The sequence below is a fragment of the Nerophis lumbriciformis genome, linkage group LG38 (assembly GCF_033978685.3).
Source record: "Nerophis lumbriciformis linkage group LG38, RoL_Nlum_v2.1, whole genome shotgun sequence".
Lineage (NCBI taxonomy): Eukaryota > Metazoa > Chordata > Actinopteri > Syngnathiformes > Syngnathidae > Nerophis > Nerophis lumbriciformis.
This window is the reverse complement of record NC_084585.2, coordinates 22,338,131-22,365,277: the sequence shown is the minus strand read 5'-3', so window position 1 is coordinate 22,365,277 and position 27,147 is coordinate 22,338,131. Positions and strand designations below refer to the sequence as shown.

General features: G+C 42.8%; 1 protein-coding gene across 3 annotated transcripts in view; it reads left to right on the top strand.

Moving 5' to 3' along the window:
- Positions 1-27,147, top strand: part of LOC133578061 (sodium-coupled neutral amino acid transporter 3-like) — a 157,242-nt gene that overhangs the window by 79,890 nt on the left and 50,205 nt on the right. For all 3 annotated transcript variants that reach the window (XM_061932206.2, XM_061932205.2, XM_061932204.2), the window contains 3 exons: positions 2,981-3,054; positions 12,937-13,029; positions 13,179-13,260. In XM_061932206.2, the coding sequence (XP_061788190.1) occupies positions 2,981-3,054; positions 12,937-13,029; positions 13,179-13,260 (249 nt within the window). The remainder of the gene's footprint in view (positions 1-2,980; positions 3,055-12,936; positions 13,030-13,178; positions 13,261-27,147) is intronic.

Below are 27,147 nucleotides of genomic sequence, written 5' to 3'. Positions count from 1 at the left end.
TAGGTGTTGTGCCGGATAATGCACCCCCGGCGTAGAATGCACCCCCTGACGGAAGTGTTATATCAACTAAAGCCCACAGTTAAAGTTTCCACGTGCAAGATTTAATCTATTTAAAAAAGTTATTTAATAAGAAGCCAAAAGTGCAAAAACAATAATGTTCGTGTTGTGAATGAATGAAATATGAAATCCGTGCTGCAGTCGCTGCTGGGCCACAACATTAGGTACACCTGCAGACTGCAGCACGGATTTCATATTTCATTCATTCACAACTCCTCCAACACGAACCCCCCCCCCCCACCCCACACACACACACACACCTTGTAGCGTCCCGGAAGAGTTAGTGCAGCAAAGGGTTCTGGGTATTTGTTCTGTTGTGTTTATGTTGTGTTATTGTGCGGATGTTCTCCCAAAATGTGTTTGTCATTCTTGTTTGGTGTGGATTCACAATGTGGCGTATATTTCTAACAATGTTAAAGTTTTTTTTATACTGGCACCCTCAGTGTAACCTGTATCGCTGAAGATCAAGTATGCGTTGCATTCACTTCTGTGTGCATGCTACAGCCGCACATATTATGTGACTGAGACGGCACTTGTTGGACTGGATGAAAATGGGACGTTATAGTTCTCGGGAGGGGCACTGAAATTTGGGAGGGTTGGCAAGTATGAGAAGTTGTGATATACCGCGGCACCGCCGCTGTATATGATCGGCGGGCCAGCTCTAGTGCTAATTTGATATCGCCTCATGGGCCAAGTGAAATTACTCTGGCCCGCGGGCCAGAGTTTGACACCCATGCTTTGGAGCATTCACACAATAAATAAATGCATTTTGGTGTAGAAAAACACATGTGTGAATGCTTTGGAGAATTCACACAATAATAATAATAATAATATATGTGTGAATGATTTGGAGCATTCACACAACAATAATAATACATTAATTAATATTGGTGTTGAAAAACATATGCCTATTTATTATTATTGAGTGAATGCTCCAAAGCATTCACACAATACATTTTTGGTGTAGACAAACATATGTGTGAATGCTTTGGAGCATTCACACAACAATAATAATAAATAGATGAATTTTGGTGTAGAAAAGCATAGGTGTGAATGCTTTGGAGCATTCACGCAATAATAATACAGAGATTAATTTTGGTGTACAAAACCATATGTGTGAATGCTTTGGAGCATTCACACAATATTAATAAATAGATGAATTTTGGTATAGAAAAACATGTGTGAATCCTTTAGAGCATTCACACAATACTATCAATTAATTGATGAATTTTGGTGTCAACAATGCTTTGGAGCATTCACACAATACATTAATAAAAAAAATTTTGTCATAAAGAAATACAATCATGTGTGCTTATGGACTGTATCCCTGCAGACTGAATTAATATATATTGATATATAATGTAGGAACCAGAAATATGAATAACAGAAAGAAATAACCCTTTTGTGCGAATGAGTGTAAATGGGGGAGGGAGGTTTTTTGGGTTGGTGCACTAATTGTAAGTATACCTTGTGTTTTTTATGTTGATTTAAATAAAAAAAATAAAAATAATAATGATAATTTATTTATTTTTTTATTTCTTGTGCGGCCCGGTACCAATCGATCCACGGACCGGTATCGGGCCGCAGCCCGGTGGTTGGGTCCACTGCTTTGGAGCATTCACACAATGAAAATCAATAGATTAATTTTGGTGTAGAAAACCATATGTGTAAATGCTTTGGAGCATTCGCCACAGTCTGTGATCCCACAGCTCGACTCATGCCTTCCATTGCGATGCCCGCCATCATTTTCTGAATTTGAGGATACACCAGGGCAATGCCCAGTCCAATCAGCAGATGCCCTGTGATCACGGTTCCAAATAGGGTTAAAATAGGATCTTCCAAATAGGGTCTTCCATGCACATGATTCTCAATTTCTCCCAGAAGTCTCTCACGTACCCCGCAGCAATAGTTACGTCAGGGCTGCCAGGCTCCCCAGAACCTCTTTTCCTCATCAAGAAGATTTTGTCAATTAAGTCGAGAGTCCAGCTAATCAATTCCATGTCTGGTGTTTAGATTTTGGAGGACAGTGCAGAGAAAGAGGCTCTTAAAAAGTATAGACAAGACAAGACAAAGAGAGCAAGCAGGGAGAGACAGCGAGGGAGGAAAAAATGCAACCGCCTCCACCAAGTGCTAGCAAATGAAGTGAACATACAGCACTTTTTTCTAGAGACTAAAAGCGCTTTACATAGTGAAATCCATTATCTACATCTTTAAGCGACATTTAAACCAGTGTGGGTGGCACTGGGAGAAGGTGGTTCAAGCGCCTTGCCCAAGGACACAACAGCAGTGACTAGGATATAAAAGCGGAGATCGAACCTGGAACCCTCAAGTTGCTAGCACGGCCTCTCTACCAACCGAGCCACGCCACCAACACCGAGTAACAATATCCATGACTATCCATGACTTTTCGTCTAATACCTACAAAATCTGCTAACATGCCAACATGCAAGCAAGATAACACCAAAAACAATATTCATGACTTTTAGTTTCATACTTTTAAAATTAGCTAACATGCTAAAATGTAACACTTACTGTAGCATGCTGGCAAGATAACACATACAAACAATAACCATGAATTTGAGACCTACAAAATTAATTAATTAAAAAATTAGCTAAAATGCTAACATGCTAAAACTTTAATTAATATTTTTTACTTTTAGCTGCGCTTTTTCTCTCCTTTTCTTTTCCTCTAATGATAAAAACAAAAAGCCAAAAATGAACCTATAACAGGTTACAGCGAAAATAATAAAACTAATAAAAGCATGTAAAACAATAAATGAAATATTCTTAAAAGTACCACTCCGCAGATGTATTAGTTTTGGGATTTTTTGCAATGGGAGAGAGTTCCACAGATGCATCATCTATCGAATGGTCAAGTACGGTGCACAGCTGGCAATAATTCTATTTCATTTTTTTTTTTCAGGGTCCTCCTTACAGTGGTGGCAGCTCTTTCATCTTATTCCATTCATTTACTGCTTAAATCTTCTGGTATCGTAGGTATGTATAACAACTATTTGCTGCATGCACATTATGCGTGTCACCGTGTCCTGGTACAATTGAAGCTTTGAGTATTGGCTGATATCCATATTGATATGATATGATATCAGCACAAATTATACTTGTATTATTTTGTAGTGTGGAATGTTAGAAAAGGTTTGAACAAGTGAAATTAATCAAACATAGTTTTTTTTTGACGATACCTCTAGTGGCCACAACAATTTATGAAGTTAAGACAGGCCTGGGCTATATGGCCTAACTTTTTCACAAAACAGATTTTATTTTATTTTTTTCTACTTTTCAAAGACACAAATAGATACACATGTCAGCAATAATTCAAAACAAGTTGTGCTTTTATTGGCTCAAAAACTAGTATTTTGAAAGGAGATGCCAAAACTTAGGGATACATGGCATGAACATACAGTGCATCTTACGCTTAGCAGAATTATCATCTTTATAAAGTTGTTATTTTTACAACAAATATAAATTAAAGTTAAAGTTAAAGTACCAATGATTGTCACACACACACTAGGTGTGGCGAAATTATTCTCTGCAAATGTTCACTTTGTGTAAAATAATTGTCAAACAACTACATTTGGAGCTTCCTCTCAAAAGCAAAACATCTGTGTTGAATGAAATACTTAGGTAAACCAAAACATAATATTGTACATTGTATACAAATACATAATAAAGTCCAACAATGAGAAGGCCCTATACCTTTGGTAAGTGGATAAACACAAGGTTTATCACATCTATTACTTTTTATTACCATTTATCGATAAAATTGATTTATCGCCCAGGCCAAAGTTAAACACATGACACACTATGTCAAATGATGCTGAAACATTTGTTACTGGATTCTTTCTAATACGTTTCTGCCTTGGAGAAGTTGCATGTGAAAGCAATATGCAACTATGATTATTTGATACTTGTTTGTATTGACAAATGTACTGTTTTAGAATGCAATATTATTCAATTATTATTACATATGTCAAGTTTGTGTGCTATTGTGTGCTTGGCTGTTGTGTAGCTGCTAGCTCTTAATAGCCTATAGTGTACTATGTTTACCCTTTGTAAATGACTTAACTATATAGAAGAAAAGACCAACTATGTGTGCTTATTGGAGTACATTTAGATGTTAACTTTCCATAAGTAAACACGCTACAGAACTGCTTGTATTAGAGATTTTAAATGCCAGCTGATACGTTTGAATTGTTTTGCTGATATCTAAATGATATCTTATATCATTATCAGATCGAAACACCCCTAATACACCTCACCCATTAATCTATGGCAGGGGTGTCCAAACTTTTTGACTTTAGGGCCGCATTGGCCTAAAAAAAACTTTGAAAGCCGACTGGATGAAAAGTAACTATATATATATATATATACAGGTAAAAGCCAGTAAATTAGAATATTTTGAAAAACTTGATTTATTTCAGTAATTGCATTCAAAAGGTGTAACTTGTACATTATATTTATTCATTGCACACAGACTGATGCATTCAAATGTTTATTTCATTTAATTTTGATGATTTGAAGTGGCAACAAATGAAAATCCAAAATTCCGTGTGTCACAAAATTAGAATATTACGGTACTTAAGGCTAATACAAAAGAGGGATTTTTAGAAATGTTGGCCAACTGAAAAGTATGAAAATGAAAAATATGAGCATGTACAATACTCAATACTTGGTTGGAGCTCCTTTTGCCTCAATTACTGCGTTAATGCGGCGTGGCATGGAGTCGATGAGTTTCTGGCACTGCTCAGGTGTTATGAGAGCCCAGGTTGCTCTGATAGTGGCCTTCAACTCTTCTGCGTTTTTGGGTCTGGCATTCTGCATCTTCCTTTTCACAATACCCCACAGATTTTCTATGGGGCTAAGGTCAGGGGAGTTGGCGGGCCAATTTAGAACAGAAATACCATGGTCCGTAAACCAGGCACGGGTAGATTTTGCGCTGTGTGCAGGCGCCAAGTCCTGTTGGAACTTGAAATCTCCATCTCCATAGAGCAGGTCAGCAGCAGGAAGCATGAAGTGCTCTAAAACTTGCTGGTAGACGGCTGCGTTGACCCTGGATCTCAGGAAACAGAGTGGACCGACACCAGCAGATGACATGGCACCCCAAACCATCACCCAACCATGCAAATTTTGCATTTCCTTTGGAAATCGAGGTCCCAGAGTCTGAAAGAAGACAGGAGAGGCACAGGATCCACGTTGCCTGAAGTCTAGTGTAAAGTTTCCACCATCAGTGATGGTTTGGGGTGCCATGTCATCTGCTGGTGTCGGTCCACTCTGTTTCCTGAGATCCAGGGTCATATATATATATATATATATATATATGGTTGTTTTTTTTTCAATATAAACAAGTACGGTAGCTGCATTCGGGCAAAAAGTGGCGTACACCCTGGACACACACGTATACATAGACATGCATACCCAAATACACACATTACAACACTTTTTTTTGTCACACAGCTGAGCATTGATTGTGGCTTAACAACAATCTTTCGTACTGAAATAACATTTAATTTTGCATTGATTAAAGCAAGCTATAACAAACTAAACAACATTACATAACTTTAACTACTTCCACTTCACTGCACTTTTTTGGGGACGTTTGCCAATCGTTCGCAATCATTATGGAAGACATAACGATGGATGTCTTTTTTTTTTTTTGCAGTCTAAATATTAAATAAATGCAATCAAAAGTCTGCTCACAATAAAGCCTACAGGGGAGCCTCTATTCGACCTATAAAGCTCTTAACACAAATCCAAAAACCTCCATTGAGGTTGTATATACATGATATAAGTATGTAATGAAATAAAGGGCACATTTATAATAACATTTATTATTTACATATTTTGGTCATTTTAAACATTCGCGGTGCATTAATTTAAAGAACGCATCACAATGTTTGCTTTTCTTTTGTGTATTACTGATTATTACTCACTGCAGACTTCATTAGTGCCAACAAACATACTAAACCATCACTTACTGTGCTGTGCAGTGTCTGCTGTGTGCTGGACGCGGACTGCTAGAATGTACATATACTGTATGAAGAATGACCATAATCCTCGCAAAGAAATGTGGTGGATGGACGGATGGATGGATCGATCTTTATTGTCATTGCACTAGTTTAGCAACATTTTATTTTCAGCACAAACCCCTTTAAGATTAGACAAACAAACACTGTACAGGGTTAAAGAACAGGAACGCTGATGGGCCGCCACACAGCGCCCCGTAAAATGTGGGGAAAAGGTAGACGCTGGGGGAGGATGAGTAAACAAAAAATCAATCTCAGACTGAGGCGGCCCAGTCTGGAGAGAGAAAAAACTCCATAGCAAAGCACATAAACATACTACAACAAACAACTCAAGACTTGCAACGAGGGGTGAGGGGACAGGCATCTGGCCTGAAGCTGCCAGCCACTAGGGGAGCTGCTTCGTCATGGGGTGGGGGGCAAGCGTCTTTTTGTGTCGTTCTCGCCACTTGGCTGTCAAAGTCTACCAACTTGTCAGAATATGTCTTCAGACGACTCTATCCAGGTGGGATGCATGATTCCTTTTCCATATGAGTTGGGAAATTGTGTTGGATGTAAATATAAGTGGAATACAATGATTTGCAAATCATTTTCAACCCATATTCTACAATATGCTACAAAGACAACATATTTGATGTTCAAACTTTTAAACATTTTTTTTTTGCAAATAGTCATTACTATAGAATTTGATGCCAGCAACATGTGACAAAGAAGTTGGGAAAGGTGGCAATAAATACTGATAAAGTTGAGGAATGCTCATCAAACACTTATTTGGAACATCCCACAGGTGAACAGGCAAATTGGGAACAGTGGGGTGCCATGAATGGGTATAAAAGTAGATTCCATGAAATGCTCAGTTATTCACAAACAAGGATGGGGCGAGGGTCACCACTTTGTCAACAAATGTGTGAGCAAATTGTTGAACAGTTTAAGAAAAACCTTTCTCAACCAGCTATTACAAGAAATTTAAGGATTTCACCATCTATGGTCCGTAATATCATCAAAGGGTTCAAGAATCTGGAGAAATCACTGCACGTAAGCAGCTAAGCCCGTGACCTTTGATCCCTCAGGCTGTACTGCATCAACAAGCGACATCAGTGTGTAAAGGATATCACCACATGGGCTCAGGAACACTTCAGAAACCCACTGTCAGTAACTACAGTTGGTCGCTACATCTGTTAAAACTCTCCTATGCAAGGCGAAAACCGTTTATCAACAACACCCAGAAACGCCGTCGGCTTTGCTGGGCCTGAGCTCATCTAAGATGGACTGATACAAAGTGGAAAAGTGTTCTGTGGTCTGACGAGTTCACATTTCAAATTGTTTTTGGAAACTGTGGACGTCGTGTCCTCCGGACCAAAGAGGAAAAGAACCATCCGGATTGTTATAGGCGCAATGTTGAAAAGCCAGCATCTGTGATGGTATGGGGGTGTATTAGTGCCCAAGACATGGGTAACTTACACATCTGTGAAGGCGCCATTAATGCTGAAAGGTACATACAGGTTTTGGAGCAACATATGTTGCCATCCAAGCAACGTTACCATGGACGCCCCTGCTTATTTCAACAAGACAATGCCAAGCCCCGTGTTACATCAGTGTGGCTTCATAGTAATAGAGTGCGGGTACTAGACTGGCCTGCCTGTAGGCCAGACCTGTCTCCCATTGAAAATGTGTGGCGCATTATGAAGCCTAAAATACCACAACGGTGACCCGCGGACTGTTGAACAACTTAAGCAAGAATGGGAAATAATTCCACCTGAGAAGCTTAAAAAATGTGTCTCCTCAGTTCCCAAACGTTTACTGAGTGTTGTTAAAAGCAAAGGCCATGTAACACAGTGGTGAACATGCCCTTTCCCAACTACTTTGGCACGTGTTGCAGCCATGAAATTCTAAGTTAATTATTATTTGCAAAAAAAAAAAAAAAGTTTATGAGTTTGAACATCAAATATCTTGTCTTTGTAGTGCATTTAATTGAATATGGGTTGAAAAGGATTTGCAAATCATTGTATTCCGTTTATATTTACATCTAACACAATTTCCCAACTCATATGGAAACGGGGTTTGTATGATCTACAATAAACTTCCAGGGAGCAAGGAAGTGAGGAAACACCTCGCCAGTCGATCATTTCGAAATAGTACATAGGCTTGTGATCACAACGCCACTATAAATAGTTTGTCTATGTTAGCGCATAAAATAACAATATCACTAATACTTGGTTAATATTCAAATCACAAAACGAAAATGGAGTATTGTTGCCGGTTTTTGAATGGTCATTTATTGGATTTTATGAGCGAAATAGAGGACCTCCCATTGGCTCTGCTACAAGCGGACTTTTATTTACCTTTTTTTACAAGTTAGAATGCATAATTAAAAAAAAAATCTATCTGTCGTCATGTCTTTCATAATGATTGTGAACAATAGGCAAGATTCCAAAAAAAGTGCAGTTCCTCTTTAAAGTTTTGCAATCAATCAGAAATCACAAAACAATGATTTCCGTGCTCGACCACAGCTGCTGCTCCTTGCTCCCCTCACCTCCCAGGGGATGAGGGTGATGGGTCAAATGCAGAGGATAATCTCATCACACCTCGTGTGTGTGACAATCATTGGTACTTTAACTATAACTTTAAATATCAAGCAGCTAAAATGCACCAAACATGGGGAAGTGTGGAGAAAGTGTTTTACATATATTACCCATCATGCACTGCAATGGATTCATATATGTGTAATTTTAATGATATATACTGTTTTATAATGTCCACATAGCACCACAATGAGCAGGATGTGTGTTGCGCGCGACTGTGTGTTGACTATATTTGTTGGTTATAGTTAATTTACACCAAGCGTGGGGAAAGTTGTTTGGATTGGGTCATGTACATTGATGCTGTTAATAGCTGGGAATAAACTTGTCGTTATTAACTAGTGATTCAATCAACTTCCACATGAGTGCTACGGATACATCCCAAATCAAACTAATTTGCAGAGAAATCAATTTAGGCTCAAATACACTGTGGTTCAAACTTCTTGTTAAACTTGTGACGTCTCACGGGCCACACTGAAAACTTAAGGTACTTTGGACACCCCTGATGCTATACATCAGGTCTTTGTTGAATGAAGAAAAGAACACCTGTGTTGTCTTTGTAATACATTTTGCAGTTCTGTTAAGGTCTCATAATAAACAATTTCAATGAAATTGTGTAACAGCACCAGTGGCGTGTCTAGACTTTTTTTTTTTTACAGGGGTGTCACCTAGTTCTGCAGGGGTGGCACCCATATAACAATCAGTCTACCCCAGGAGCAGCTGGAGCTAATATAGTAGTGTACCATGGTCAGGGGCGCCGCTAGGGATTTTGGGCCCCATGAAAATAATCTTTACAGGGCCCCCAACACAGTGTCATTATTTTTTCTGTATTATAATTTCATCATCATTAGGGGCCTCTCTGGGCCCCCCTCCATCATGGGCCCCTAGAATCCGTCTCCTTTACCCCCCCCTTTTCGGTGCCCCTGACCATGGTTACCACCACCAAGTATAGAGTGAATCGTCTTGTAAAACAATTACGGACATTAAACAATATTGCAAAGCACTGAGCTATTACATTACGTCAGACAACTTGCAACAGTTGGTGCAAAATACAATTTTTTTTTAGAATAATTGCAGTATGATAATTGCAGTATATCAAATTTCCTCTTTGATAAAGTAACATTGTTAACCCTTACCCTAACCCTAACCCTCTAGCGCTAACCCCAACTCTAACGTAACCCTTATTCCTAACATAAATCATGATCACAAATTAATAAAAGGTTAATTTACTTTCCATAAATATATAAAAGTATTCATCAACATCTCTTCATGACATATTAGGCTCTAGTGTTGCTTTTTTTTTTTAGGTTAGAGCTTTTATCCAATCAAATTTCACCTAGCTTGTTGCCAGCGCTGCATGAATTCTGCCGGACGCCTTCTGAATCAACTTTAGCGGTGGCTGATAGACAGTTGCAATAGCCAATCAGATCACGAGTTGTTGACAGTAGCCCATCTAGGTAGCCTTACTTTAAACACGACTGTGATTGGATACTCACTTGTCACTCCCAAGTGAGTATCGAATCACAAGTTGTTATTTGCGAAATCAGGAAATGGCACCAGATCCACACCCGGCTGGCAGAGAAATCACTCACTTTTTTAACTCACAAAGAGAGCAACATGTTGATTAGATGGCAGATATGTATTTGCTAGGCCATTTTCAAGAAAATTATTTAAAGAGAAACTAGATCTTGTGAGATGAGGTCGCCGACCTTGGAAAATAGCTAAGCTGTTCCGGCGGTGAGATGGTTTTGCCCGCCACTTCCACTCGAATCAACGAACTACAAGCGGTACCACTGGCTTATACGGCGTTGGATGGGTGCTACAAATTGTGAGTTCAAATATGTTCTTTATTTTTTCACGTTTAATATGTTTTTAACAATTATTTGAATTTCAACAGTACCATGTAAGATGTGTTTTAAGTGCTGATGCGGGTTTATTGATTTTTAAATGCGCTGAAAAATAAACCTGTTTTGTACACTGGTCAGGTGATCCAATGCACAGTAGTGCTCAAGTATGTTTCTGTAAAGTATTTCTCCAGCCGTGGTCATATGGTCACACTGAATTGTAACATTTCGGTGTTCGTTTAAATCTACTGCTGGCAACAGAACAATTTAAAGTATTACACAGTTCGCCTTTGAGAGTATTTGCATAGCAAAATCAATTACCTGGACTGAGGAGAACTAGAAAGTTGGTCCCACCATCTTTTGTTATTTCACTATTGTTCAAAACAGATAAATGCGCCTGTTCTTTTGTTGGCAATGAAAAAACATTTTAAAGACGCTTGTGTACAAAAATATGTTTGTAACTAAAATGACTTACGTTTAGTGAAGGACCACGGACGTTTGGAACCTGGGTGCTCATCATCAGTCATCGTCAATCAAAGAAGAATGCCCGCCACCCGGATATGTGGGCGCCGAATCCGCCGCTTAAAATTGCCCGCCAATATGTACGTGCCGGATAAGATTGCCCGCCACTACAATACGAAGTATAAATGATTAACAATTTGAATATTAAGAGTATGTGAACCATTTCTACCTTGTTTACTTCCCTGACGACTTTCTTAAAGTTTTGTAATCCATCAGAAATCTAGCCATCCATCCATTTTTATCGATGTCCCTCAAGCATACTTGCCAACCCTCCCGGATTTTCCGGGAGACTCCCGAAATTCAGCGCCTCTCCCGAAAACCTCCTGGGACAAATTTTCTCCCGAAAATCTCCCGAAATTCAGGCGGAGCTGGAAGCCACGCCCCCTCCAGCTCCATGCGGACCTGAGTGACGTGTCAACAGCCTGTATTCACGTCCGCTTTCCCACAAGATAAATAGCGTGCCTGCCCAAACACGTTATAACTGTAGAATGATCGAGGGCGAGTTCTTGGTTTCTTATGTGGGTTTATTGTTAAGCAGTTTCATTAACGTCCTCCCAGCGCGGTAACAACACACAACAACAGCAGTCATGTTTTATTCTACCGTAAAGCAGTTTATCTGCCGTAAACAGCAATGTTGTTGTAATATATTGAGTTGGAGGCAATAACCAGGCGAGGTGATGAAGTACGTCTCTTTACTGTAGACTTCAGAACAGACTCACACACTTGACGTCAGGTGTGCAACACCACGTAAATCGTTGGCCAACCAAAAAGTAACCCCAGTACGCTATAGCCAACATTCACCAGGAGATGGCAACAGACAAACATAGATCACTCTATTACATTCCTCCCCTTTTAGAATTGTAGAAGTTACTCAAAATAAATAAACATCCCAACCAAAAAATGCAGCAGCTCAATTAAAAAACTGTACTTAAGCCACATTCTTTTTTTTTTTTTTTTTAGTACTGAACTCTTAACCCTCATTTGTAAACAATGACATGCTTATTATACAAACTGTATTTGTACACCTTTAACACAGATTTTTATACTGTCTTCAGAGATTCAGTTTTTTTGGTGGTACTCGAAACCTTTCTGGGTACCTGCAAAAGGGTGTTCAGCATGGTTAGAACAATAGTGACAGAGAATAGAACAAGGATGGACATGGCTTTACTGTACATGATATTTAATAATCGATGAATAATGATCACTGTGGACTTCAGCCATTGGGTGGTATACCAAATTCCAATGTCTCTCTTAGGACAATCCGCTGGCTGTAGTTTGGGGACCCCTGAATTAAGCAATTGTTTGGCGCACCACTAGAGGCCACAGTTTGAAAAACACTGTTGAGATTGTTCCGCCTCTGAGCGGGTGGCACCTGGGGTGGCCGATCAGATCCTAGGGGTGGCATGTGCCATCTCAGGCCACATCCTAGACACGCCACTGAACAACGCAACATGCATATTCAATAAAGGTGTTAATTGACTCTGATAACTAATATTTTAACTGTATTAGCATGATCATTGTAAAATAGCATTGCAAGTAAAAACAACATGAACAGTATATATAGGAGGGAACAGTATTGCAATGTGTTGTTTTTAAAGTCTGAGGCAGGATTGCCCCAGAAGACCTCAGGGGAGTTGCAGCAGCCTGTGAAAAATAAAGACAAGTGCTGCAAACCTGCTAAAAAGCTTAAGGTATATAATACATTTATTGTTAGATTTAAAATCAAAATATACACAAAAAACAAAATAGGCCCCTCCAAAAATCTTTTATTGGGTTGTTTTGGGGAGTCGGGCAGGCGTCAGCTGTTTAATGTTTTCTGAGAGAAGGCTACACTTTGAAAACATCTGATTTACTGTGTGATTTGTGGACATATTTAATGCGTCGACTGTGTTTAAGGTATCCGGGCTTATGAGCAGCTTGGCTACAGAGCATTTGGCACTCCTGGTAAGATGGCGGCAGGTATCGCCATCACGCTGCAGAACATCGGAGGTGAGGTCACATGCTGCGATCCTCACACATACAGTAAAATACAACCGTAAAAAAAAAAAGTGTGTGACATCTCCTGACATAGATTGTGTTTTGTTTCGTGTGTTCTACTATATCTAGCGTCTAACTGTGTGTCTATTCACATTCCACAGCCATGTCCAGTTACATGTATATTGTCAAGTATGAGTTCCCCCTGGTCATTCAGGCCTTCCTCAGGGTGGACAAGCCTGCAGGGTAAGTAAGGAGTGCATGGCATCCAATCATTTTACGTCACATTATTGGTGAAAAGATGACCATTTTGCCTTGTAAATCGTAAATATCTTAAGGTAGTAGGGTAGTGACTTTATTGTGTCATTATCAAGGTTTATTTATAAGCACCTTTAAAACAACAGCCCAAGCTGCCATTAAGTGCTGTACAAGTTAAAAAAAATTTAAAAGTTCAATAAATAAATTGATTGATAAAATAAATTAAAAAAACTCTTGACAGGTTTTAAAAAAAATGGAAATAACTAATAAAAGCAAATAAAACTGAATACAATGTTTAAAACATTACTAAAAAGTCTTGAAAAGTGTAGTTCAGATTGTTTTTAAAAGCCAATGCAAAAACATGTGTTTTAAAAGCTGATTTAAAAGACAGATGTAGCAGTTTTAATTTGCAGAGAGAGAGAGTTCCACAGTTTGGGTCCTGCAACTGCTCAGTCTTGTTTAGTTCTTCTATTTCACATGACCTCAGTCATCTCACAGGAGAAAAAAGAGACAGCAATTCCCATGAACATGGAGAGGCCAGCTTAATAAAAAACAGTGCGGGATGACATCACAGCGGAAGTAGGTGTACGTCATATCTGGCTGCTATTTTGTTTTGTTATTTTAGCTGTAGTCAATACGTCATAGCGGTATTGCAACTTGCAGCTTATTTAGCTTTCCGCCATTTTTTTGTGATCCAAACGTCATAATAATTTATGACCAGTGTTCTGAAAAATACTTTTAAAAAGTAATTAATTATTATTACTCGTTAAGTATTTGAATTACTCACGAAATTACTCTTAAATAAATGTAATTAATTACTAGGGAAAGTAATTACGTTTGTCACACCCAGGCTCGGGTGAAGGTAATGTAACCTTTGCAAACCAGACTTTCAAATCAAGGATGGCAAGGCACGCAGTTGGTGAGAGTTTACAAACATTTATTGAAATCCCAAAAAGTGTCAAAAGGTGAACAACGACAGAAAAAACAAAGCACCCACAATCTGTAATGTAATAAATAGAGGCAATATTAGTATCGTATATTATATATAGTACATTTATATTCTAAATACATTTCGAAGTTGCATGCGTTAACTAGGCCTATATAATTAATCAAAATAAGCATATTAAAAATAATCAAAAGATAAATCATTCATTATATCAAAATACATGTACTCATAGTCAAAGGTCAATAATCAAATATGTCAAAGTAAAGAATTAACTAATCATAACAGATTTAGCAAAATCAATTAGCATTCAACAAAACTCGTTTAACCGGTTACAACACAACATAATCTCATCATCAAAATATTCACCTTAGTAGATGTTTGATGCATGGAGACCGAAACTCCTACTCAGGACAGAGAACCTCCTCTGGCAGTGACCGACAGCAGACTGTCAGAAAAACGGCATTTTCCAACTTAAATAGCCCTTAGCCCCGCCCACTAGCTGGGACCAATTTGACAGGGGAAATTAAGAAAACAGTTATTTTGTAAATTTCACCATAAATAACCATCACATGTCTAAAAAGTATTCACATGGTACTTTTGCATGTGTAGAGCAGTCATTTTCGTAAACAGTATATTCAGGTTTAGACAACACAACTTTTAAATGTCCAGTGTCCTTCTGTAACACCCAGCATTTGAAGATCATGGTTCGACCCAAATTTGGCCTAATTAGTGAATGCAGGTGTGGTCACCTATATAAAGCCCTCAACCCCACCCTGACTCTTTTGGTCAATAGTTCAGAGCCATGGTGAGTGACAGGTAACAATTTGTTTGTTGAGCACATGCTTTTCACTGGCTAACAAGATTGAATGTTTGTGTCCATGTTGAGCTTCCCAACAAATGTGCACGGTTTGTGAGGAAGTCCAAAGGTCAAACAGTGACAGTGTGGGGTCAAACTGTCACAACGTTACTTAAAAAAATACTTAAAAATCTGCATTTGCATGTGTCTGTGCTTTTATAAGGCGGGGCCTGTTGCTAAGTGACATAATCGAGGGATTTCAATGGAGCTGTGTTTGTTAGCTTTAGTCGTTAGCAGCGGCAGTGTGTCCAGCTCTTTTGAATCATTTCACCGGATTGTGTTACTTCTGCTTAATAAAGAGATTGAATGTGCCTCGATGGCTGTCTATCTTCTTGTCAACAAACTGTGTGTTGTATGATGGCAAGTTTTTCATTTCAATCATTGATTTGTTTTTCATTATTCTCATTGTGTATGTGCATATGTTGTTGTCTGCTGTGTCACAGTGTGATGGTGCCTCTTCCTACTTGATATCAGGCTCATTTTAGTGTGGTGCAGACAAAATATTTCAAGGGGTCATTCAATATTTTCAGGGGGGCACCTGCCAAAAATGTATTCCCACCACGTGCTGAAAGCTGCGCTGCTTTGTCTGTCCACAACTGATTGCTATGGGTAAGACAAACACCTTATATTTGTGGTTAATGTAACGCTATGTGTTTCAAACTATTCAAGTCATTATCGTGTCCAAAAAATTAAAGAGTGCCCATTTCTATGGTAATTATGAGGTTGTAAAGGACTGTTATTGATTTGATGTTGATGTGGTAAAAACTTTTTCTTGTTTAAAAGCTACATACAATATTAGCATATAATAAATAATAATAACGTTTTTGGATGTATTCATTAAATCAATGTATGCCAAAAAAGGATTCAAAGTAATATTTTGATACTGACACAACTCATCTGTGCATAAATTACTAGACTACTCTTTGGAGATGGCAACCATAAGTTGTCGTTTGGGGTATATTTCAGCTATTTAAAGGTCAACAAGTAAACAGCACTGTATGTCCTTTATTATCATATATGTAACTCTCTTGAGGTAAACTAGTAATTGATGCACAGATGAGATGTGCCAATTTCAAAGTATTACTTTGGATCACTTTTTGGCACCCAAGAGTACTTAATTTAATGAATACATTCAAACACTTGATAATATGTATTATGTGCATGAACAAAGAACAGTTATTATTGTATATCCATCCATCCATCCATCTTCTTCCGCTTATCCGAGGTCGGGTCGTGGGGGCAGCAGCCTAAGCAGGGAAGCCCAGACTTCCCTCTCCCCAGCCACTTTGTCCAGCTCCTCCCGGGGGATCCCGAGGCGTTCCCAGGCCAGCCGGGAGACATAGTCTTCCCAACGTGTCCTGGGTCTTCCCCGTGGCCTCCTACCGGTCGGACGTGCCCTAAACACCTCCCGAGGGAGGCGATCGGGTGGCATCCTGACCAGATGCCCGAACCACCTCATCTGGCTCCTCTCGATGTGGAGGAGCAGCGGCTTTACTTTGAGCTCCCCCCGGATGACAGAGCTTCTCACCCTATCTCTAAGGGAGAGCCCTGCCACCCGGCGGAAGAAACTCATTTCGGCCGCTTGTACCCGTGATCTTGTCCTTTCGGTCATAACCCAAAGCTCATGACCATAGGTGAGGATGGGAACGTAGATCGACCGGTAAATTGAGAGCTTTGCCTTCCGGCTCAGCACCTTCTTCACCACAACGGATCGATGCAGCGTCCGCATTACTGAAGATGCCGCAACGCATCCGCCTGTCGATCTCACGATCCACTCTTCCCTCACTCGTGAACAAGACTCCGAGGTACTTGAACTCCTCCACTTGGGGCAGGGTCTCCTCCCCAACCCGAAGATGGCATTCCACCCTTTTCCGGGCGAGAACCATGGACTCGGACTTGGAGGTGCTGATTCTCATCCCAGTCGCTTCACACTCGGCTGCGAACCGATCCAGCGAGAGCTGAAGATCCTGGCCAGATGAAGCCATCAGGACCACATCATCTGCAAAAAGCAGAGACCTAATCCTGCAGCCACCAAACCAGATCCCCTCAACGCCTTGACTGCGCCTAGAAATTCTGTCCATAAAAGTTATGAACAGAATCGGTGACAAAGGGCAGCCTTGGCGGAGTCCAACCCTCACTGGAAACGTGTCCGACTTACTGCCGGCAATGCGGACCAAGCTCTGACACTGATCATACAGGGAGTGGACCGCCAAAATCAGACAGTCCGATACCCCATACTCTCTGAGCACTCCACACAGGACTTCCCGAGGGACACGGTGGAATGCCTTCTCCAAGTCCACAAAACACATGTAGACTGGTTGGGCAAACTCCCATGCACCCTCAAGGACCCTGCCGAGAGTATAGAGCTGGTCCACAGTTCCACGACCAGGACGAAAACCACACTGTTCCTCCTGAATCCGAGGTTCGACTATCCGGCGTAGCCTCCTCTCCAGTACACCTGAATAGACCTTACCGGGAAGGCTGAGGAGTGTGCCACCGAGGAGCTTTTTAACTACCTCAGCAACCTCAGCCCCAGAAATAGAAGAGCCCACCACAGATTCCCCAGGCACTGCTTCCTCATAGGAAGACGTGTTGGTGGGATTGAGGAGGTCTTCGAAGTATTCCCTCCACCGATCCACAACATCCGCAGTCGAGGTCAGCAGAACACCATCCTCACCATACACGGTGTTGATAGTGCACTGCTTCCCCTTCCTGAGGCGGCGGATGGTGGTCCAGAATCGCTTCGAAGCCGTCTGGAAGTCGTTTTCCATGGCTTCCCCGAACTCCTCCCATGTCCGAGTTTTTGCCTCCGTAACCGCTGAAGCCGCACACCGCTTGGCCTGTCGGTACCTGTCCGCTGCCTCAGGAGTCCTATGAGCCAAAAGAACCCGATAGGACTCCTTCTTCAGCTTGACGGCATCCCTCACCGCCGGTGTCCACCAACGGGTTCTAGGATTACCGCCACGACAGGCACCAACTACCTTGCGGCCACAGCTCCAATCAGCTGCCTCGACATTAGAGGCGCGGAACATGGTCCACTCGGACTCAATGTCCAGCACCTCCCTCGTGACATGTTCAAAGTTCTTCCGGAGGTGGGAATTGAAACTCTCTCCGACAGGAGACTCTGCCAGACGTTCCCAGCAAACCCTCACAATGCGTTTGGGCCTGCCAGGTCTGTCCGGCATCCTCCCCCACCATCGCAGCCAACTCACCACCAGGTGGTGATCGGTTGAAAGCTCCGCCCCTCTCTTCACCCGAGTGTCCAAAACATGAGGCCGCAAATCCGATGACACAACTACAAAGTCGATCATGGAACTGCGGCCTAGGGTGTCCTGGTGCCAAGTGCACATATGGACATCCTTATGTTCGAACATGGTGTTCATTATTGATAATCTGTGACGGGCACAAAAGTCCAATAACAGAACACCACTCGGGTTCAGATCCGGGCGGCCATTCTTCCCAATCACGCCTCTCCAGGTTTCACTGTCGCTGCCAACATGAGCATTGAAGTCCCCCAGTAGAACGAGGGAATCACCCGGGGGAGCACTCTCAAGTACTCCCTCGAGCGAATCCAAAAAGGGTGGGTACTCTGAGCTGCGGTTTGGCGCGTAAGCGCAAACCACAGTCAGGACCCGTCCCCACACCCGAAGGCGGAGGGAAGCTACCCTCTCGTCCACCGGGTTGAACTCCAACGTGCAGGCTCTGAGCAACAAGAATTGCCACCCCAGCCCGTCGCCTCTCATTGCCGGCAACGCCAGAGTGGAAGAGAGTCCAGCCCCTCTCGAGAGAACTGGTTTCAGAGCCCTTGCTGTGCGTCAAAGTGAGTCCGACTATATCTACCTGGAACTTCTCAACCTCGCGCACTAGCACAGGCTCCATCCCCCCAGCGAGGTGACGTTCCACGTCCCAAGAGCTAGCTTCTGTAGCCGAGGATCGGACCGCCAAGTGCCCTGCCGTCGGCTTCCGCCCAGCTCACACTGCACCCGACCTCTATGGCCCCTGCTATGGGTGGTGAGCCCATTGGAGGGGGGACCCACGTTGCCTCTTCGGCCTGTGCCCGGCCGGGCCCCATGGGGACAGGCCTGGTGGGTCACCAGGCGCTTGCCATCGTGACCCACCTCCGGGCCTGGCTCCAGAGGTGGGCCCCGGTGACCCGCGTCCGGGCGAGGGAAATCTGGGTCCTTTATTTTTATTCGTCATGGAGGTCTTCGAGCTGCTCTTTGTCTGATCCCTCACTGTAATATTCATAGCCAATGAAGACCCTATGTTGGATGAGTGGCATTTTAATCAGGCATCTGTTTAGGCAACTACATGCTCAAAGCAGCCCGGTAGGGGTCCTGGCTTGGATTGCGGAAGTGAGGTTGGAGGGACACAACTAACGGTAGAGAAGTTGGAGGTAGATGACCTGTTGGAATAAAAACACAACTCAAAGCCTGAAGAAATCGTCCTGCAGTTTATTTCATACATGAAAATATTACATGGTGTCAGAATAGAGGAGCAGAACCGACACTAACATGGAACCGACAGGAGTGCCGTCGCCCCGCATGGATTGGGACTCTCTCGATTTACCAGGAGAATGGAGAAAGTTCAAGCAGCATGTTGGACTGATGTTTTCCGGCCCGCTACAAAGCAAAGGTGAAGCGGAAAGATGCAGCTATTTACTCCTGTGGGTAGGAGAGAAAGGGCGGGACATTTTTAATACGTGGGTCCTGACTGCGGAGGAAGTAAATGTACTGACAGGGTACTACGACCGTTTTGAAGCATATGTAACACCCAAAAAGAACACAGTATTTGCTAGGTATAGGTTCCAGGAAAGAGTGCAGGGACCTAGTGAATCATTTGAGCAATTTGTGACCGGATTGAAGCTGCTAGCAAAGGATTGTGATTATGCGAACAGGGATGAGATGGTCAGTGACCGCGTTGTGTTTGGCATACATTCAGCTAAAGTGAGAGAAAAGCTCTTAAACGTTGGATCCGAGTTAACGCTAGACAAAGCCATAGATATAGCTAGATCACACGAGCTAACTCAGACGCAGACTAAAGCTCTCAGCGGAGTCACCAGTAACCCGCGTGAACAGCAGCTAGTACATGCAGTACACTGGCGCGCATCAAACGGTGCCGCAGAGAAAACGGAAAACATGCGAGTGAGTGATAGAGGCGCAAAACGGACAAGGAACTGTGGCTACTGTGGTAATAAATGGCATAGGAACTTAGACGACTGCCCAGCTAAAGGAAGACAGTGTGCTAAATGCTCAAAACTAAATCATTTTAGTGCCGTTTGTAAATCTAGCCAGTACACCAGGAAGACAGTGCATGAAGTAAGCCAAAGCCCTGAGTCAGATACAGACGAATTCTTTGTAGATGCAGTGCAGAGAGAGCGTGTTGCAGAAGTAGAGCAGGCTTTTGCATGTATTGAAATGGGCAAGCAGGGAACAAAGCTGAGGTTTAAGCTAGATACTGGGGCCCAGGTGAACATAATTCCTCTGAAAGAGTACCACAGCCTGAAACAGGAGTCTAAGCTTCAACCCACCACACGCAGACTGACAGGCTACGGGGGAGAACAGCTAAAAGTAAAAGGCACATGCACAATAAATTGCAAATATAAAGCATGCTGCATGATGTTGGACTTTTACATCGTAGAAACGCAAGCGCCCCCTGTGCTAGGTCTACAAGCATGCCTGGACATGGATCTCATCAAGTTAGTGCTGTCAGTCACTGCGCCGCCGCCGCTTGAGAAAAAGACAGTGATGGAGGAGTTTAGTGACGTGTTCAAAGGGATCGGATTATTCCCCGGGGAATGCAAAATCCACCTGGACCCGAACGCAATACCCGTGGCGGCCCCTCCAAGAAAGCTTCCACACAAGCTATGCTGTCAACTAAAGGTAGAGCTACGAGAGATGGAGAACACACACATCACCGCCAAGATAACTGAACCAACAGAGTGGGTAAATCGGCTAGTGGTCGTCGAAAAACCACGGACAGGCAAGCTCAGAGTATGCCTGGACCCTAGAGACTTGAACAAGGCCATTATGCGCCCGCACTACCCACTACCAACACTGGAGGACATCACGTCTGAGCTAGCAGGAGCGCGCTACTTCAGCGTAATGGACGCCCGCTCAGGATATTGGGCCATCAAACTGTCAGAAGAATCGTCCAAACTCACAACATTCTGCACGCCGTTTGGGCGTTACCGATTCCTGCGGTTACCATTTGGACTCATCTCAGCACAGGACGAATTTCAGCGGAAAATAGACGAAACCTATGAGGGCCTTGACGGCGTACTCGCAATCGTTGACGACATCCTCATTTACGGAGCGACCAGGGAGGAGCATGACAGAAGGCTGCAGAGGTCACGGGAGAGAGGAGTCCGGCTCAACCCGGAAAAGAGCACCGTCGGAGCCACGGAAGTAAGTTATTTCGGGCATCGGCTCTCCGCAGACGGTCTCAAGCCAGATCCAGAGAAAGTATCCGCCATCAAGAACATGGAGCCGCCAAAGAACCGGGCAGAGCTAGAGACTGTGCTAGGCATGGCCAACTACCTGGCCAAGTTTGCCCCCTGCCTCTCCGAGGTGAACGCGCCCATGCGACAGCTGCTGAAGCAATCCAGCGAGTTCCTGTGGGACAAACAACAGGACGCAGCGTTCCAGAAGGTGAAAGACGTGCTCACCATAGAACCGGGCCCAGTCTTGGCCTATTTCGATCCGGAGAAACCTCTCAGTCTACAGGTGGATGCTTCGAAGTACGGGCTCGGAGCCGTGCTGCTCCAAGAGGGCAGACCCATCAGCTATGCGTCCAAATCCCTTACAGACAGTGAGATCAACTATGCGCAAATAGAGAAAGAAATGTACGCAATACTCTTCGGCTTCAAACGTTTCCACCAATACGCCTACGGACGCCACGTCCTGGTGGAATCGGACCACAAGCCACTCGAGTCGATTCTGAAGAAGCCCCTTGCTGCAGCCCCTCCGAGGCTACAACGTATGATACTCCAGCTCCAAAAGTATAGCTTCACAATCGAACACCGTCCTGGGAAGGACATCCCGGTCGCCGACACACTCTCCAGAAAATCCCTAATCTCCCACGGCAACGACAACCTTAGTGAAGGAATGGACTGGCAGGTGCACATCGTGTACCACAGCTTGCCGGTGAGTGACCCTAAACTGAAAGAGATTGCAGCAGCTACAGAGAATGACACACAGTTCAGGCAGCTGAGCCAGGTGATACTGGATGGATGGCCGGAGAAAAGAAAACAATGTTCCCAGAGTGTGTCTGCGTTCTGGAACCACCGGGACGAGCTGTCAAAAACGAATGGAATTATTTTCAAGGGAGAGAAGATCGTCATTCCAGCCAGCCTCAGAGAGGAGATGCTATCAAAAATCCATGCTGGACATATGGGAATGGAGAAATGCAAACATAGAGCCAGGGACATCATGTTCTGGCCAGGGATGAGCAAAGACATAGAGGTCATTGTGGAGCAATGCTCTGTCTGCCAAGAACGACGCCCAGCAAATGCCAAGGAACCCATGATACCACACCGGATCCCGGACCGGCCCTGGCAAGTAGTTGGAACGGATCTCTTCATGTGGAACAACCAGGACTACCTGGTAACTGTAGACTATTACAGTCGTTTCTTTGAACTAGACAAACTCACCAGCACCACGTCAACCGCAGTCATTCACAAGCTCAAGGCAAGTTTCACCAGACACGGCATCCCAGAAACATTGGTCTCAGATAACGGCCCCCAGTATACGTCCAAGGAGTTTGAGTCCTTCACAAAGTCATGGGAGTTCAGGCACGTCACATCAAGCCCATTTTTCCCACAGAGTAATGGCCTCTCAGAGAAATCAGTACAGACCGCCAAAGCTCTCATGGACAAAGCCAAAGCTGATGGACGGGACCCATACAACAGTCTTTTAGAATATCGAAACACACCAGTCGACAATTTCAAATCACCAGCACAGTTGCTGATGAGCCGCAGGCTACGCTCCGTCCTGCCAATCACCGACCAACAGTTGCAACCAGAGATCGTCAGTCACCAAGAGGCACATGCAACGCGAGTACAGAGACAACAACATCAAAAGAGATACTTTGACAGGTCAAGCAGGCCACTACCACCACTACACAGTGGAGAGCCCATCAGACTCCAGGAACAGGGGCACTGGAAGCCAGCAGTGGTCGTGCAGCCTGCTAACACCGAACGATCATACATCCTCCGCACTCCAGGGGGACAGGTGTATCGCCGTAACCAGAGACACCTCCGAAGCACCAAGGTACACCACTCTCACCCACCTGAACCGACCTCATACTCACCTGACGACAACACACCGGAAGAAAACCACGCACCTTTCACACACACAAGCGGAGCAATGGACTTGCCTGCTTCGCATGCACCAGAACTGCCATCTGATTCGGAAGCAGAGGCTTCATACCGCACCAGGTCAGGCAGAGAGGTAAAGCCTCGAGCCATTTTGGACCTATGAATTGTAAAGGGTGTACGCCGAACGCTGCCCTGAAAAAAAAAAAAAGAAAAGAAAAAAAAAGAAAAGAAAAAACGAATGTAACCTTATATGTGTAAGCTGAAACCGTCATATTTATCGGTGATTCTGATTATTGTTGTGAATTTACAGTCAAGACTTTTCACAAATGTGTTTGATATTTTCATACAATATTTTCCATTACAGTTCAATGCATACTGCATATGGGTTCACTACCACGCTAAAATGTTAAATGATGCATTCTGGTATTGAGACATGTTAGGCCGATACCTGTGTAAGTTCTACAATACGTTCCAGTTTTTTTTTATAGTACCGTTTTGCACTAACCAGGTACCTCACACAGAATCTGTCTATTGTGCCATGTTTATTCATTTAATATTTGTTCCCAGTTTACTAACCTGATATGATGCTATTTTATGCATACATGGTACAGGCAGCACTTTACTATTTTGTTTTGTTTGTTTCCATAAAAAGGGGGATGTAATATTCATAGCCAATGAAGACCCTATGTTGGATGAGTGGCATTTTAATCAGGCATCTGTTTAGGCAACTACATGCTCAAAGCAGCCCGGTAGGGGTCCTGGCTTGGATTGCGGAAGTGAGGTTGGAGGGACACAACTAACGGTAGAGAAGTTGGAGGTAGATGACCTGTTGGAATAAAAACACAACTCAAAGCCTGAAGAAATCGTCCTGTAGTTTATTCCATACATGGAAATATTACACTCACCTAGGACCAGTTTGTCTTGGGAGACCCTACCAGGGGCCATAAAGCCCCCGGACAACATAGCTCCTAGGATCATTGGGACACACAAACTCCTCTACCACGGTAAGATGGCAGCTCAGAGAGGAGAAAAACAAGAAAAAGGTTTTAGAACATCAACATTGGATCAACAACAGTTGTTTGCTACCTCTTTAATACCATAAACATGGCAAACTCTTTAATTTTTCGGACACGATACATGCTTAAATAATTTGAAACACCAATCGTTACAATAACAACGAATATAAAGTGTTTGTCTTACATGTAGGTATCAGTTGTGAACAGCGAAAGTAGTGAAAGTTTAGTGATCGATGCGCGCTCTCGTAGTATTAACTTATAGTTGTGATGTCACGTTCGATGACTGCTGCTGATGGCATCATTGGAGTAAAAATCAAATGAGTCCTCTTCACTTAATCCCAGTTGTACACATAATACGATGTAGAAAATGTTAAAACCACACATTTTGTTTTTGGCGGGACTAATGACTTCCTCATCTGAGGAGGAAAAGCATTTGACTAGCTTGGCTATCATTCATAACTAACCCACACCCCTCTTCCGCTGTTATAGAGCTGTGATTGGATATACTCAGAATTTGTCCCACCCATTGACAAGACAAAATTAAACTTGATTGGATTTTTTTTGTTTCTGTCAACATTTTCGGCGGTTTTTTATACTCAATTGTCAGTTAATTGTGTTATCGTCTTAGTCAACGTGGCTTTGTTTTGATTAAATATTGCCCTTTTTTTCCTGCTCCGATGTAGAAAAAAGTCCAGGGCGGGCACGGCTGAATCTGTGGGCGGGCATGGCCCGCCAGGGACTCTGGGAATGGTTTGGTGGTGCTTGTTGCTTTAAATAGTAAAAAGATATTACTGCATTGAGCTTGTTGCACTTATGATGCTGTCTTGTTGTTGACATATGTCAACAACAAGACAGCATGTGTATGAAACCACATCAAAAGTAGCGTCACACGTTACATCAAGCTATCGCTAACGGCATTGTAACGGACCTTCAAGTAATTAATTAGATTACTCGTTACTAGTAAAAGTAACGGTGTTACTAACGTCATTATTGAATAACACTGATGTTACAAACAGTGTTCATGACCCCTACAGGAAGTAGTTAAAACTTCCACTTGTAGTTTTTAAAACTGTCCACCATCTGTTTTTGTAGACCAGATTCATCACATTGCATTTACTTGATCTATTGAAGATGTTTTTTTAAACAATTGTAAGACAATGTTGTGAGTGTGGATTAATTGCTTTCACGTAAAGACACAACTTATTATGAAGTCCATTTAACATTGTCTGCACTAATAGAAACAATGAACTATTTAATTGCTTTGACACCATGATTACGAGAGGGACTCACACAAAGACCTAGTTGTATCACCCAGATTCATGAACAACTTCCCTCTTCTACAGTTCACCTTCCCTGCCTCCCTCATCCATTCATTTTCTAGTTTTTCACTGCCTTCTCAGTTGGACATCAATGCACTTATCCGTCGATGAAAGCCAACCACCTGTCATTTAAATCCCCTCCCAACTGCTTTGGTGAAAATCTTCCTTCCCTCACTAATCCACCTTATTACTAATATCATCCAGTCTATTCTCACCACTGGAATTGTTCCCTCAGCTTTCAAAACAGCACCCATAACACCAATTTTGAAAAAAAAACAGGCTCAGATCCAAATAATTTTAATAACCTTCATCCAATTTCAAATCAGCCATTCATTTCAAAAATCCTCGAAAAAGCTGTCTCCTCTCAGCTTCACTACCACCTACTGTTATATATGAACAATTCCAGTCTGGTTTCCGCCTCCCTGAAACAGCACTTGTAAAAATAACAAACGATCTCCTCCTGGCAGCTGATTCTGGTCTTCTCAATATCCTCATCATTTTAGATCTTACTGCAGCCTTTGATACCATTTCACACACTGTCCTCCTCAACAGATTGCACAGTATTGGCATCACAAACACACCCCTTCACTGGTTTGGATCAAATCTCTCTGACCGCACTCAGTTTGTTTAACTCCGTTCATCCAAATCCCCACCGTCTCCCGTTTCCTCTGGTGTGCCCCGGGGCTCTGTCCTTGGTCCCCTGATTTTTATCATCTACATTCTACCTCTTGGCAATATGTTCCGTAAATTTTAAATTCATTTTGACTGTTATGCGGATGACACCCAGCTGAACATCTCTACCAAACCCACTGCTTCTCTTCCTCCTTCCTCCCTTACAGACTGCCTCAAAGAACTCAAGCAGTGGTTCTCATCCAATTTCTTCCAACTCAACAATAATAAAACCGAAATCCTACTTGTTGGTACCAAATCCATTCTAGCCAAAACCTGTCACAGCTCTGTATAATAGTTTGAGAGGAACCCAAAGATGCAGACAAAAGGTGAGTTGAACAGTTCTTTACTAGAGTTGCATACTCACAAAAAGGTGCTCCTCACAGGAGGGAACAAAAAGCGACGGTGCAAAAAGGAGAACTCAAAATGGGCACCGTGGAGAAAACAAAAACTAATATATAAAAATAGAACAAACTTGGGTCGGAGTTGCAAGACGTGCTACCGCCGACGTAGACACCAAGCTGGATGGCACCGGGAGTGGCCAGGATAACAAGTAGCAAGAAACACGAAGCATGGAAGTCGTCAGAAGTGGAGAGCCGAGGAATGGAATCACCAAGTGCCATCCAGCTGCCAAGGTGCTGCTTAAATATCATCTGAGTAAATTGGGAGCAGCTGTGCACGTCTCACAACTCCGCCCACAATGGGAACACAGGAACTCTAAGGGGAAGGAGAAATGAAGTGGAGGTCAACAA